The sequence below is a fragment of the Grosmannia clavigera genome (assembly GCF_000143105.1).
Source record: "Grosmannia clavigera kw1407 unplaced genomic scaffold GCSC_113, whole genome shotgun sequence".
Lineage (NCBI taxonomy): Eukaryota > Fungi > Ascomycota > Sordariomycetes > Ophiostomatales > Ophiostomataceae > Leptographium > Leptographium clavigerum.
In genome coordinates this window covers 1603841-1617497 of record NW_014040831.1, presented here as the reverse complement: position 1 = coordinate 1617497, position 13657 = coordinate 1603841, and the positions used below count along the sequence as shown (strand labels likewise).

The 13657-nt window shown below is 52.2% G+C and overlaps 2 protein-coding genes across 2 annotated transcripts; one reads left to right on the top strand and one right to left on the bottom strand.

The window, feature by feature from the left end:
* Positions 1–3503: 3503 nt before the first annotated feature.
* CMQ_3273 (ndt80-like DNA-binding family protein) lies at positions 3504–4817 on the top strand (the record flags this gene model as incomplete). Its single annotated transcript, XM_014319211.1, has 1 exon — positions 3504–4817. The coding sequence occupies one exon, from the start codon at positions 3504–3506 to the stop codon at positions 4815–4817; it is 1314 nt and encodes a 437-aa protein (XP_014174686.1).
* Positions 4818–6521: 1704 nt separating this feature from the next.
* CMQ_4099 (DNA topoisomerase 2) lies at positions 6522–11993 on the bottom strand (the record flags this gene model as incomplete). Its single annotated transcript, XM_014320037.1, has 5 exons — positions 6522–7946; positions 8002–8265; positions 8333–11071; positions 11139–11816; positions 11925–11993. 5 exons carry the CDS (start codon positions 11991–11993, stop codon positions 6522–6524), a joined length of 5175 nt encoding a protein of 1724 aa, XP_014175512.1.
* Positions 11994–13657: the final 1664 nt, after the last annotated feature.

Below are 13657 nucleotides of genomic sequence, written 5' to 3'. Positions count from 1 at the left end.
TGCAGAAGACAGAAACGCATTCATCCAAGTTGCTGTCTCTGAACAGCAAGAAAGCGATAACACATCGCCCTTATAGCGGATGCAGGCTGTGTTAGACTGACCGAAGTCGACTGACCCACACAACAACAACACAAACAAGCCTAACCAGCCAGCCCAACCACCAGGCCAGCCGACAGGCCAGCCGAAACAACCTCACTGGCTGATTGCATAAACCTTCCCATATGAATCAACAACTTCCGAAGGTATGCACTACCCCCCGCAACACAACCCAAAGCCAACCCGTTGTGGCACCTCCCTCCCCCACAGCCTTTCTACCATCGTGAATTTCCTATAATAAATAGCTCGCGTATTCTTTCTGCCTTACCCGTACAATTTCCCATTGCTTCACTGAACCCCTCCTCTTCGTTTGAACAATTCCCCCTCCCCACCCACATCGTTTCTCGATTTCCACCAAGGGCTGTTCTCCTTCAATTCGCGGTTTGGTTTTTTTTCGGGTTCCACTTTTCGCAAACTTTCACTCTTCGTTCAAATTCAACACGCCACTGCACATCATCGATGCGGCGGGCACCGGAAAACAGCTCGCAGCGACCAGACTCCAGGCTGGAGCCAGACACGGCGGCGTGATAGTTCTCAATCGCCGAAGAAAACCAATGTCCACCCGTATCTGACGAGAGGAGAGAGTGGGGTGGAAAGGCTACTGTGTTGTGGATCCAAGTAGAGACTGGAAGGTTTCACAGGTGAGTCGCGAACAAAAAAGATCTCCGAGCTCTCAACCCTTTTTACCCACCTCTTGCCCGTTCTGTTTGTTTTTCCTTTGGCTTGCCTTTACGCGGTCTCTTTTTATTTCAAGATTCTGCCCCAAATCTGTGCGTGTTCTTTCCAGCATAAAGCTTGCTCGTTCACTTCTGAACCATGCAATCAGTCCATTCAACTTTAATGGTGTTGTCTCGGCCCAAGTCCAGGTCTTCCGAATTGCTCGCTGTGTGGGCCTCGCTCCACTCAGTGAAATTCTTGTTGACCAGAGAAACAATTGCAATAAAGCTGTCAAGTGTTGATAGCCTTGTGCTCGCAGAAGGGGTTATTCAATCGGATCGTCAAGAGATAATCACCAAATACCCGCCCCTTTTCATGGGACCACCTCATTTTCTTTGGTCAGCGTTTTTGGGGCAGCTTTGCGTTATTGTCCGGTGTCGGGAAGGTCAAAGCTCGATCTTGGTCGTGGAAATCTGTGACCAACGATCTGCTGAAAAAGATACATCGGCTCGAAAAGAGGCATGGCTCTATGTGGGTGTTCGCCTGTGCGACATGCCACACATGCTCTGATGACCATATGCCAGCAGCTGTCTCCCATGCATATATCTCACCCAGCACTAGTGCAGAAGGATGTATCACCTTTGTGCTGTACCTTTTTACGGCACATGTCGCGGGCCACCACTTATGGTCCGTGATAGTCAAACCCCCCCCCTCTCCTCCTGGACAATGCTCAGATATGACAGGGGCTTTGTTTTTCTTATATTCTTTTGGCGTTGTGTTTTCCACGTTGCTTTTTCGTGGCATAAATTGAAAGGATCACACCTGTCTTACTCGCATGTATCTCTTCATGCCTCAAAGTTATCTGTACGATCTCTATGCGGACTTTTATCATGTTGTAACCTGGCTGTCATCGTCTTCCTTCAATGATCGCCCTGCAGCAAGCTGAGGTAGTCGCTGACACCCTTTTCTTCTAATAGCACGCTTTGCAGTACTGTCGCCTCTCACTTGAGCTCTCTCCTCGATTTACTGGCAGCCTGATTACAACACCGCCATCGACGTCAGACCTACCATAACCCCAACAGTAACCACGTTGATCTTCCTTTCCCTGCACATAGCAAGCAAAAAGCCATCTTCTCATGCACCTTTTTGCAGGCTGTATTTCTTTCACTTGCCTTTCTTGTCGTCTCCTCCAAAACATTACAAAATTTCGGCTTTGCATTGATACATACTGTTATCCAAGCGTGCAGAACGTCTGATATCAACCAAAGAGGGTAAGTCGAAACTGATGACCATTATCAATTTAGCAGGACTTTGAGCAGTCGCCCTCCTGCGCTGGGCTTGACTACCTCGATATACCAGCCCATTCTGATATACGGTACGTTGGTTTCCTTGTTTTGGTCCCCCAGAAGCCTGCCTTTTCTACCCTACAAGGGCTGCCCAGTTGTAAACTCATTTTGCACTCTGAAACTGCCCTGCAATAATCCCATGACCGCACTGTCATATGCCTACTCAATCTCTACCAAGCCACGTTCCATTGGAATTTCCTACAATATTCTCGCCAGCAACTTCAAGCTAGTCGCTTTCCCCATCCTGCGCCTTGAGGATTTGTTTTAAAAACAATTGCGAGGCTATGCAAACAACGGATGTCCGAACAAAAATCCCCGGTCTCTGAAATGATCATCAAGAAGCCGGCAAGCGAAAAGGGAGGCAGCAAAGCAAAAAAAAAAAAAAAAAAAGTAGGAGACTTGCTGCCCTGACTCTTGCTAAAAAAAATGACAAAGATGTCCGACACAAAAGGCCTTCCCCTCTTCCCCCATCCTTCGCACCCCTCCCATCTCTTCGGTTAAGTTTTGTTCCCGCTCCTCCCTTTTCGTGCCTGCATTATTATTGCTACCATTCACACCGGCGGAAGGTGACTATCGTGGTGTTCTCCGGGTGCTACGTGTTCGTTCCTGTAGGCCATTCCTATCCGTCGATGTTGTGTTCCCGTGGCGTTTGTGCCCAACAGTTCAAAGTTCTCTTCGCCCCCCACTGGTTATGTGTTACAGCCTTTCTTTTCGTCCTACTTGTATCAGGTTGCACCCCCGCTCGTGTTTCCTGTGGGAACGAATAGCGTTAGCGACGTCTGTTTTTGCGTGCATGAATTTGCAGCAGACTAACGGGTTGTCCGGCGGAATTTGTCTTTACTGATGTATATTTCAGATACAGCCACGAGTCCACCACATCACCTTTGAATCTCGAAGGCCCGGCACAGACCTCATCTGTTCTGAACCTGTATTCTTCTGGCCAGGCCCCGGTCTTCAGCCAGCCAACCAGCTATCAGTCTGAAAGCAACGGCTCATTCTATCCCCCTTCATCGCACCTTTTTTCTAGCCTGGACGTGCGGCGATTAGGCCCTACGTAGGTGGCTCTTTCGGTTTTTATCATGTTCCCATACAAACGCATACATCTGAGCTTGCCTTATCAACTCACATCCTATCCTGTTACCTTTCGTCAAATGTGGCTTGCCTCTTACACGATTTGATTATAGGAACAACGGCACTTCTTCTGGCATGGCCCAAGGCCATCGTGTCCAGTTACCACACCCAGGATCTCAGGTGACAGTACGAGAACTGTACTCGACAACCACACCTTCTTTTAGACGATCTGGTGAGCACCCGACTCGGTCACCTTCCTTCCCGGGCAGTCTTCGACGCAACCCCTTGTCGCCTACACCGAGTCCCAACCAGGCATATACTGCACCTTTCAAGATGGATTCCAATGCTTTTGGGTCAAAGTCCCTGCAGAGCGTTCCGCCACTGGCGGAAACAACGGCTTTCGGAACCCTTCACTATGCAGATGGTCCAGGTGCTGGCAGTCCAGTGAAACTGGAGATCAACGGCACCATTGACAAAGGATTCTTTTTGGCAGACAATGAGTGGACCTGCTACCGGCGAAACTATTTCTCGTGCATCTGCTCCTTCAGTCTGTCACCGCATTATCCTTCCGCGGCTATGACTTTCGTCGAGAACGGAACGGGGAGAACCCACAATGTGCATGGATTTGCAATGAGCATTTCTGCGATCGTGTCTGACAATGAGAGTCACATCATCGAGCTTGTTCAGCACACGCCGAAACGCGACAAGGGCCCGACGGCCCGTCCAGACAAAACTCGGCTGAAGGCGAAACCACTGCAAGCATCTCACCATAGCATGAGCCTGTATGGCACTGACTCTGGAATGCCGGTGGCAAATCGATACGATCACGGCTACGGACCGCCGCAGTCTGCGTACCCGACTGAGCACACATATGAGAGGATCCAGTTCAAGCAAGCTACGGCTAACAACGGGAAGCGTAGAGCTGCCCAGCAATACTATCACCTCTTAGTCGAGCTATGGGCCGATGTTGGTGCTGTCGCGGGGGGCGGGATTGACCCATTCATCAAGGTTGCTCACCGAAAGTCAGCAAAGATGATCGTTCGCGGCCGCTCACCCGGTCACTACCAGTCTGAGAGGAGAGGGAGCACCAGCAGTGGCCCAGGTGGCTCAGCTGGTAGCCTCGGGTATGGTGGATCGCAAGCGATGGGATCCGACTTTGGATCCTCTGGTTCGGCCATCCTTCCAGGGGCATACGGCAGCACGTACGACCCACGCTCCTCTAGCCACTATGGAGGAGGCGCCCGACACCATCAGCACACGAGCCAGCACCATCATGAGCACGAAATGGAATTGGATCATCAAGTGATGTCTACAGACGAAGTCAAGGCCATCGCCGAGACCAAGGAATATCAGTATTACCCAGCTCCCATCTGTAACAACACTCATGATCCCCGCCAACCGGTTGAACTGTTTTCCCATTCGAATAATCGCAATGAAAGCGATCAGGTGCTTCCACAAGCAAGCACAGGTCCTTCTGATGTGTTGGCGAAGGTGAAGCAAGACCCCGGGGCTCACGATGGAGGGCATATATTCTATGCCGGAAATTCTTTCTACTCCAGCCGATGCAGCCGTTACGAGGGGAAACCGACGTCGAGCGGATATTATCCGGCCTCAATTGTCTCCGCGTCAAGCATTAGCATGTCCTGATAAATCATCTATGCTAACAGCTGCTATCAATGCAACGCATTGTTGTGAAGCTGTGCCGGATTTCTTTGGCACCAAGGGCTTCTACTGGACTTGCCGGACTCATACACCGAAGCATGCATCTTTCCACTTATGGTGCGGCCACTTCATCTACAGCGCTGTTTATGATAATTCTGCGATACATGACTGGACGAGAAGGATGAATTGGATGATCGAAAATAACAAACAAAATCCGGAATGACAAAAATAAAGAAGCCTTGCAGTGACAAGAGTGGAACTTCCGAGGAAGGCCCAGCTCCCGTTTTCAGACGACTTGTCGGCATCCAGTTCACCAGGACAACAAAGGTTGCGAGGCAGACATGCAGCTGTCTTTGTGGGAACTTGTGCCCCACTACAACAAGCAGAATTTGAACGCCAGAAGTCTGAGCATATTACGGGATCTACTGTCTTTGTGGGGGTAGGGAGTTTGGTCTCGCACGAGTAGGAGCTGGAGGACGACAAGTGAAGTGGAGGGAACAATGGGAAATTGGCTAGGGGCTCCGGAACTATGGCATTTTAGGGGCTTGGATACCCAGGCGCATCCTGGTGTTTTTTTTTTGTCATTTTTCCTATTTGTTTTCTCTTTCCTATCCCCCTTTTTTTGTGCTTTGAATTTGAAGAGATGGGTCCTGTGGCAACTGAAGTGGCAGCTTTCCCTCGGCCCTGTCTTCTTCCTGGATGGTTGTGCAAGTCAGGCCTGTTGGCGATGCTGACTCGAAGTCATGTGTGGAAGTCGACCGAGAGAAGAAACAAGTGACAGATGGGGCGGTGTCTCGCTTGTGTGTCTATTGTCTGCCCTATTACGTTCTTGACGGGCTCCGATCTCTGACCGGACTCCTCATTCTCAGTCAGTGTCGCATCATTGGCTGTTACTATTGTACTGTATTTCGTTATAAATCGGATCTCTGATAAGGCTGTTCGTTTGCTGAGAGGACTAATGCCGGGTGACTGTGCGGGACAGAAGTAAGGAGGCCTGCTTCCAGAGAAGGCAGAAGCAGCAGTATGCACGTAAACATACCAGCATACCAGCTTCAACCTCGCTGGCTGCTTTTTTGTTATGCTTTAATCTCCGCTCTTCCTCCCATTCACCGTTATCGTCTCACATCTCAACCAACAACTCAGACATGCATTGTCGGTAGGACTACCGACTCATCCAATACTAGTCGTTCCCAACGGACATCCGCATTCTCGTAGGCCTGCATCGGAAGACACGCTTTGACTACACAATTTTCCAGGGAAATAGCAAGGCAGCCTGTTCTCAGAGCTCGTCCGTCTTCTTGAACGATTTAGCAAATACAAACACACACGAATAGTCATATCAATCATGCGCTTCGCACTTGCAGCTGACCCCCACGTACCCGTACCCTTGCTGCCTATCACACTAACGGAAATCCCCGAATGATCTGCCGCCATTACTTTCGTAGCGGCTGGTGTCGTTAGAGCGGGGCATATAATCATACCTCATTGGGTGTACATTTGCAGTACGGAGTAGTATAAAGGAGATTAGGATTTGCTGTTTCCAAAAGCCGTCTGTCATGCAATAATTTCTAAAAGCTGCAGCCACCTGACCCAGTCCGGAAGATAGATACACACGAAAACACACCACCGTAGTAGCAAAATCAAAGTGAGACCGCGAAGCCCGTCTCTCGACAATCAGCCCGACACAGCTTAGTCAGAGTCCATGTCAAAATCGTCGCTTTCATCGGGGGCCTCGAACACCATTGAATCATCCTCGTCGTCGTCAATGTACACAGGCTTCTTCTTTGATGCAGCAGTAACGCGTGCCGGCCGGGCCGTCTTCGCCGTGGTGGCTACCTTGGACGTTTTCGCCGTGGTGGCTGCCTTGGCTGTTTTGGTGGTCTTGGTTGTGGCCTTTGGTGCTGGCCTCTTCCGAACCACAACATCGTCATCGTCATCGTCGTCATCGTCGCTCAGGAAGAGCGCCGCCTTGGCCTTTGCCATCTTCGCAACGTATGCCTTGGCAGCTGGAGACAGTCCTGTCTTGGCGTCTTCCACATCCTTCTTTTCGCTGCCGGCCTTGCTCTTGGCCCCCGCTGGCCGACCACGACCCTTTTTGGCCAGGGTCGGAACCACGTTCAACGGGGCGTTTGTTGTCGCTGGTTTCCCTGCCGCCGTTCGGACATCGTCGTCGTCGGAAAGCAGTTCATCAACCTCGTCTGCTTTGGTCGATTTGCGTGGAGACGAGAGAGCGAGAGCCTCATAGTTGGTATCATCGTGGCTGTCAAAATCAAACGTCTTTGATGAAGACTTTGGCCGTGTCGTCTTTGGAAGGGTGGAGCTGACTCCGCTAATGCTGCTGTCGCCGGTTTCCGGACGTGACATCGCAAACAGGCTAAGCCGGCCACCACTGGATGATCCAGGCGGTTGTTGCTGTTGCTGGCCAATGCCCTTGACCATGGCCCCAACGTCGCCCAACATCTCCTCGTCATCATCCTCCAATTCTGAGTCCGAGTCAATGGTCCACTTTTTCGCCCTTGTGGCCGCTGCACGTTTTGTCCGCCCGCCGCCTGCGATATCGCTCTTCATTATCGCGGACGGCAGCTCCATGTCCACGCCATCTTTATCGTCCTCGTCATCCTTGATCGCCGCTATGACCGAATTCTTTGACCGTGGCTTCGCCAATGCCGCAAAATCGTCATCAGAGAAGTCGTCCTCAGCGCCATCCACACTCATCTTCTGGCTGGTCGGTTTGGCTTTGGGCTTGGCAGAAAACATTTCGGCAAAACGCTGCGACGTCTTCTCCAACGGCTTCGGGGCGGTAACAGCCTTCATCGCAGCTACCTTTGGAGCACGTGCTGGCTTTTTGTCTGTATACTCGTCGTCGGCACGCGCTTTGCGGCCGCGTCCAGCACCGATCTTCTTGGACGTGCGGCGGCCCATGCGGCGGATCGTAGTTTGAATCTCGGAGTCCAGTTGCAGCTGGTTCTCCCATTCAGCCAAGAACTCGTCTAGATCAAAGCACCACAGGTCCTTCTCGCTCTTTACGTCAAGTTCATCATACTGCGCCTTCTTCGCATCGATCTGCTTCTTCAGTCTGTCCAGGCGCTCCTGGGTGAAAGACCAGATGGGCATCTATAAAGTCAGCTTCTGCGTCTGGTATACATAATGATCCCGGACATATGCATACCGAAAGAAGATAGTCGTAGTCGCGGGCTGTTCCGCCATCTATTTCATCTTCATCCTCGTTGTCGTCGTCGTCTTTTGTCTTGGCCTTTTTCGGGTCGCTGGACTCCTTCGGGAAGGCTTCGTAACTGCGCGCTCGGAGTTCCTCCACAACAACATCCTTCTTCTTCTTCGACACCACGAGCTTTCCATCCATGATCTCCTGCACGAAGCGATACTGGTTGTTCAGTTTACGGAATTCGGTGTGGTACACGCCGAGCCAGTGTTTCTATTAATGTCAGCACATGTCTCAGGCCTTTTCAGCAAACAGAGCAGGAAGCCATCGCGAAACATACCTTGCGTAGGCCATACATGTTGAGCCGGTAGTTGAAGAACTCCTCCAGGATGTCTTCCACTTTCTCGTATCTGCGAATCTGGCCATTGATATCGAAAGCCACCAGGTTTGTTGTGCCGACCGTCTTGCTGAGCTTAAAACGATCAATCAAGCCTTCGTCAACGGCTGCCTGCACATGCTTGTCTTCCATCTGGATGACAAAGTGTACGTTCCGATGGTCGTTGAACTCCTTGTAGTCCTTGATCCACGACGGCGACTTCTCGGCACGGATCACCTCCTCCAGCTTGGCTTTGAAGTCATCGGTCCACATGCGCACCGGAAGTTCGGACACCACAATCTCGTTGGGGTTCCTGTCATCCTGGTAGATAATTCCGTTGAACCGATACCTCCCCGGCACGCTATCCGGCTCAGGTGTTCCTTTCCAGCCGCGGAACCAGGGGATCATCGACTCAAAGGGCAGCTCCTCGTTTTCGTGACCAGCAAGTCGGCCCATTCGCCGCTTCAGATTGTTGACGACGTCGACAGGATTATAGTTGGGAATAGATGTGCTCCAGCCAGTGCCGATACCATCGGCACCATTGATCAGAACCATGGGGACAATGGGGGCGTAGTTCTTCGGCTCGATAACGCTGCCCTCATCAATGTTGTTCTCGAGGACGGGTTCGTCAAGAGGATTGAACACACGGCGAGCAAAGGGCGACAGACGGGTGAAAATGTATCGAGCACTAGCAGCGTCGGAGCCACCGGATAGACGAGAACCAAAATTACCGCTGGGCTCCAGACAGTTGATGTTGTTGGAGCCGACAAAGTTCTGTGCCAGACCGACAATGGTCTGGTGCAGCGACGCGTCACCGTGATGGTAAGCAGCCAGCTTGGAGACCGAACCGGCCAACTCAAACACCTTTTGGTCCTTGACAATGTTCTTCTTCAGACACGTGTAGATAACCTTGCGCTGACCGGGCTTGAGTCCGTCAACGACAGACGGGATTGAGCGCATGTTGTCAGCCATGCTGAACAGGATCAACTCCTTGTTGACAAAATCCGAGTAGGTGATGCTCTTTGTCGACTGGTCCAGGAACGTGCCTGGAATGAAGTTGCCCAGCCATTCTTTCCGAGCATCGGCCTTCTTTTTCGAAAAGGCCAGGTCAAACAGCTGGGCCTCGTCGGTCTGCATGGTTTCAAACTCCTTCAAGTGAGCGTCCAGATTGGTAAAGTACACTTGAGCATCCTCGTTGGAACTGGAACCCAGACCCTTGAGGTACTTGTGCTCCCATCGCTTGACTTCCGAGTGGTGTGCATCTTTCCACTCTTCGTACTCTGGGATGGTATAGAACGCCTTGGACTTGGTCGGCTTCTTCGGGTTGGGGCCCTGCCAGACCTTCACCACCGGGGTGATAAACTCTTGAAAGAACTCGGGAATCAACAGCAGGGATGGGAACTGGACCTGCAAAAAGTTGATGAGCAGGCCCTTGATATGACTACCATCGTGATCTTGATCCGCCATGATCATCAGATGTCCATAGCGCAAGCTCTTTGTATCGGTATACACCTGCTTGTGCTTCAGGCCGAGGAACTGCTTGATGTTTTGAATCTCCTTGTTCTTGGTGATCTGGTCGATGGACGCATCGCGCACGTTTAGAAGTTTACCACGCAGAGGGAAGACACCGATGCGATCAGGATCTAGAACGGCACGACCTGCGATGGCCAAGCCACGGGCGGAATCACCCTCTGTCAGGATCAGAGTGCACTCGTGGCCGTGCTTGGTACCGGCCAAGTTAGCATCGACAAGCTTATCGTTGCTGATACGGGAGCGTCTGTTTCCATCGCTCTTCGACATCATCTTGTCGGCCTTCTTCTCGGCAAAGTGGATGATATTGTTGATAGCGTCGGTGGAGCGGATCTTCTTGATGAAGGCGTCCGTCAGAACGCACTTGGTGCCAAAAGCGCTAACTTTGGTGGTCATCTGCTCCTTTGTCTGGCCGGTGAAGGCCGGGTTGTCGATGAAGCAGTTGACAAAGATGAAGATGTGGTTGCGGATGTGGTTCAGCTTCAGCGAATGGCCCTTCTTGCGCTTGTTGAGGTCGGCCAGCAGGGCATTGCAGATCTGGTCGGCGATGTAGTTGACGTGAGTGCCTCCCGACGTGGTGGCAATGGAGTTGACAAACGAGACCTGCTGAAACGTGCCGTCGGACACGGTGAAGCCGATCTGCCAGCGCTTGTGGGCTTTGGGATCCTCAAACTGCACGGTGGCAGCCGGGGGCAGCTCTTCACCAGTCACCTCCTCATCGCGCTCCTTGGCAATGGCCTTTGCGTACATGTCGCAATACTTCTTGAAGCCGACCTTAAGGTACTCGCCGTTCAAGAAGACCTTGACGCCATCCACGACACCCGCCATATCGTAGATACGGCGGTACATCAGGGCCTCGAGGTCGTCGTCGATGCCATTTGGCATGCCGAAGCGCTCGAAGTCGGGCTTGAAGGTCACACGGACAAAATCGGAGGATTTGTTGGCCGTAATCCTCGCCTTGTCCATGACGGACATGTTGTTGTGCCATGTCTGCTTGTAGCGCTTTCCACTGGCCGAATCCTGGCACTCGACCGTGAACTCAGTGGAAAAGACGTTACACAGCTTCGCACCGTAACCGTTCCGGCCACCAACGGTTCTCTTTTCGTTGTCGTCGTAGTTGGAACCAGTGAGGAGGTGGCCGAACAGCAGCTCTGGAATGTAGACCTTCTCTTTCTGCAAGAGAGAGCGAGCGTGTGAGTGACCTGAAAGTGTCTCGATCGTGGTTCAGATTAGGGCCTACCTGATGCATTTCAATGGCGATACCTTTGCCGTTGTTCTCGACGCTGATCTCGCCGGCGGCGCGATCCACCGTGACCTTGAGCATTGACATGCTGGGGTCGCGCTGCTTGTTGTCGGCAGCGTTTACGAGGATCTCGTCGAAAATCTTGTACAGGCCGGGCACGAACGATATTGCTCGCTTCTCCATCTGGCCGGTCGCCTTGTTGTATACCCACATCAGCTGCTCGGCGTGCTCGACAGAGCCGATGTAAGTGTCGGGACGCTTGATGATGTGCTCGAGTTGTGTTAATTTCTGGTACATCTCGGATGCGGTCTTGCTAGACCCGGCAGCCTGTGAGGCCGGCTCGTCGTCGACGCCGTCGAGCTGGGTCATGCTGCTGTCGTTGGCAATTTCGGCCAGCGGCTTGCCAGCCGACTTGGCCTTCTTGGCCGGCGCTTTTTTCTTGGCGCTGGGCGGTGTTTGCGACAGGGTGCTGACGGCACTGTTGTCGTCCAAGTCGACGGCATCGTCATCGTCGTCGCTCGGGGGCGCTGGCCGTTTCTTGGCCGCGGCAGGCTTTGCACCCAGCTTCGTCTGGACGAGTTTTGTCGCTTTCTTGGGAGCTGCCTTGGGCTTTGGTGCTGCCTTTGGTGCTCTCGGTGCGGCAGCTTTCTTGGGGGGTGCCTTTGCCTTGGGCTTCTATGTAAACAACCTCAGCATTAGTCTAAACCATCGTGGGATTGCCCTGATCTTCGAGATCTATATATGCCCATTCCATGATATCTATGGCTGGAGGTCTGGCCTTACCGGCTCGGGCGAATAGCCTTCGGAGTCGTTGTTGACGTCAAAGACGGAGTCATCCATATCGGAGTCCATTTTGGCGTTGATGGAGACGGAGCAATGCAGAGGTCGGGCTTGTTGAAATTTGGAGACAAAAGGCTGCAGAAATTGGAATCGAGGTGTTGGCGGGGAGGGGTCAGCTGACAGAGTTGGCAGTGAGAACAAAGTAAAAAAAGAGCGACGAATATGGTCCAAAGGCACAAAGTTGGCGGCACGTAAGGAACCTGTCCTCGTTGTGATCATGCGTCACCCAATCTTCCTGTCGACGAGGGTCGAGAACGAAAGGAAGAGGTTCCAAGGACAGGGGAAGTCGTCACCCTTGCAAGATGGCTTGTTGGTGTTTATTTTGGTGTTCCTGTTTCGGAAAGCACGACTGCAATGTAAACAAGACGACCGTTCCAAGGGCGCAAATCAGACGCGTAAATATAAAAGTGGACCCGATGCAGATACAGATTTCGCGCGCTAGCTACCGTCACGTGGCCGCCCTAGAAGGCTCTTCAACGGCAGACCAGTGTGTCATGGAGGTTCCGATGCATCTGCCGCCCTCTTTTCAAACGTCGCTTGCTGTTGCTTGTAACGGCCGGCTGGCGATTATTCAGCACATGGCAACGTTGGATAATGGGCGATCTAAAAGAGGAACTATAAGAAACTGCTACCGTCTACGAAAGTGCCCATTCTGGATTGGGCAGGAGATCATGGCATCATGACTTATATGGACCATTTCCATAAGTAGATGGAGTTCGCTGTCGCTTTTCTTGTAAAGGAAGCCCGTTTCTGCTTTCCCTTTTTCCCTTTTTCCCATTTCCTTTTTCCATTTCCCCTTCCCTTTCCCCTTTTCGCCTGTTGGTGGTTGTACAATCCAAGCCGTCTTCATCCTCGTCATATCATCCTGCAGCTCGCATGCCGAAGTTGGGCTTACTGCAGCTCATCGGACGAGACCGTCTCTCGCAGAAGGTCCGTGTCTGCCCTTGCACCTCTCACCGCCGACGAGCAGATGATTCGGTACCGAGCTGGGAGAAAATTTGCTGGCGACCGCGGTCGCATGAATACGTAGTCCGTCGTAAATGCATCCTGCTGCAGGCGAGATGACTTCTTGGCCCAGCAGCTTTTCTCGTCGTGAAGGTGCCAGACTGCGGAATAAGGCACGGCAGGAGAAGCTTGTCATAGATCGATCCGGCAGAGCAGCTTGTTGTATCTCACGTTTCGTCCTACAGTCTTTCCTCTCGGAGGCGAGTGCTTGTCCTTTTTCTCTCTCTCTCTGTCGCCATTTCTTGTGGCATGTCTGTCTACCTTCTCTCTCCCGTTTCCTGCCAGCGAAAGCCTACCAATTCTCGGGCAAAAGGCAAACAAGGGAAAAAGGGGGGCGTACCTTGTTCTCTGCAAAGGCCTCAACCCTCAACGTCACAGGCTGGTAGTCGCACAAGTGATGCTGTGCACGGGATCACAGCTGTACCAATTCTGTACCACTTGGACACAGTCCTTGGAGCATTTGGGTCCTGCTAGAGTTTCGCCCGTTCTCGCTGCGACAAGGGTAGTGGCTCTCGCCTCTGAAGTCGGCACCACGCCGACACGAAGCGAAAGGCGTGCTCTTGAGCCAAGAGGCGGGATCTGAACAGCCGTTTCCAGATAGGTTGAAATGGTCCTGGCCCGTCTCATGCCCAGACGAGGTGTGCGTCGCTCTTGTTTCCCTATAAGCTTAC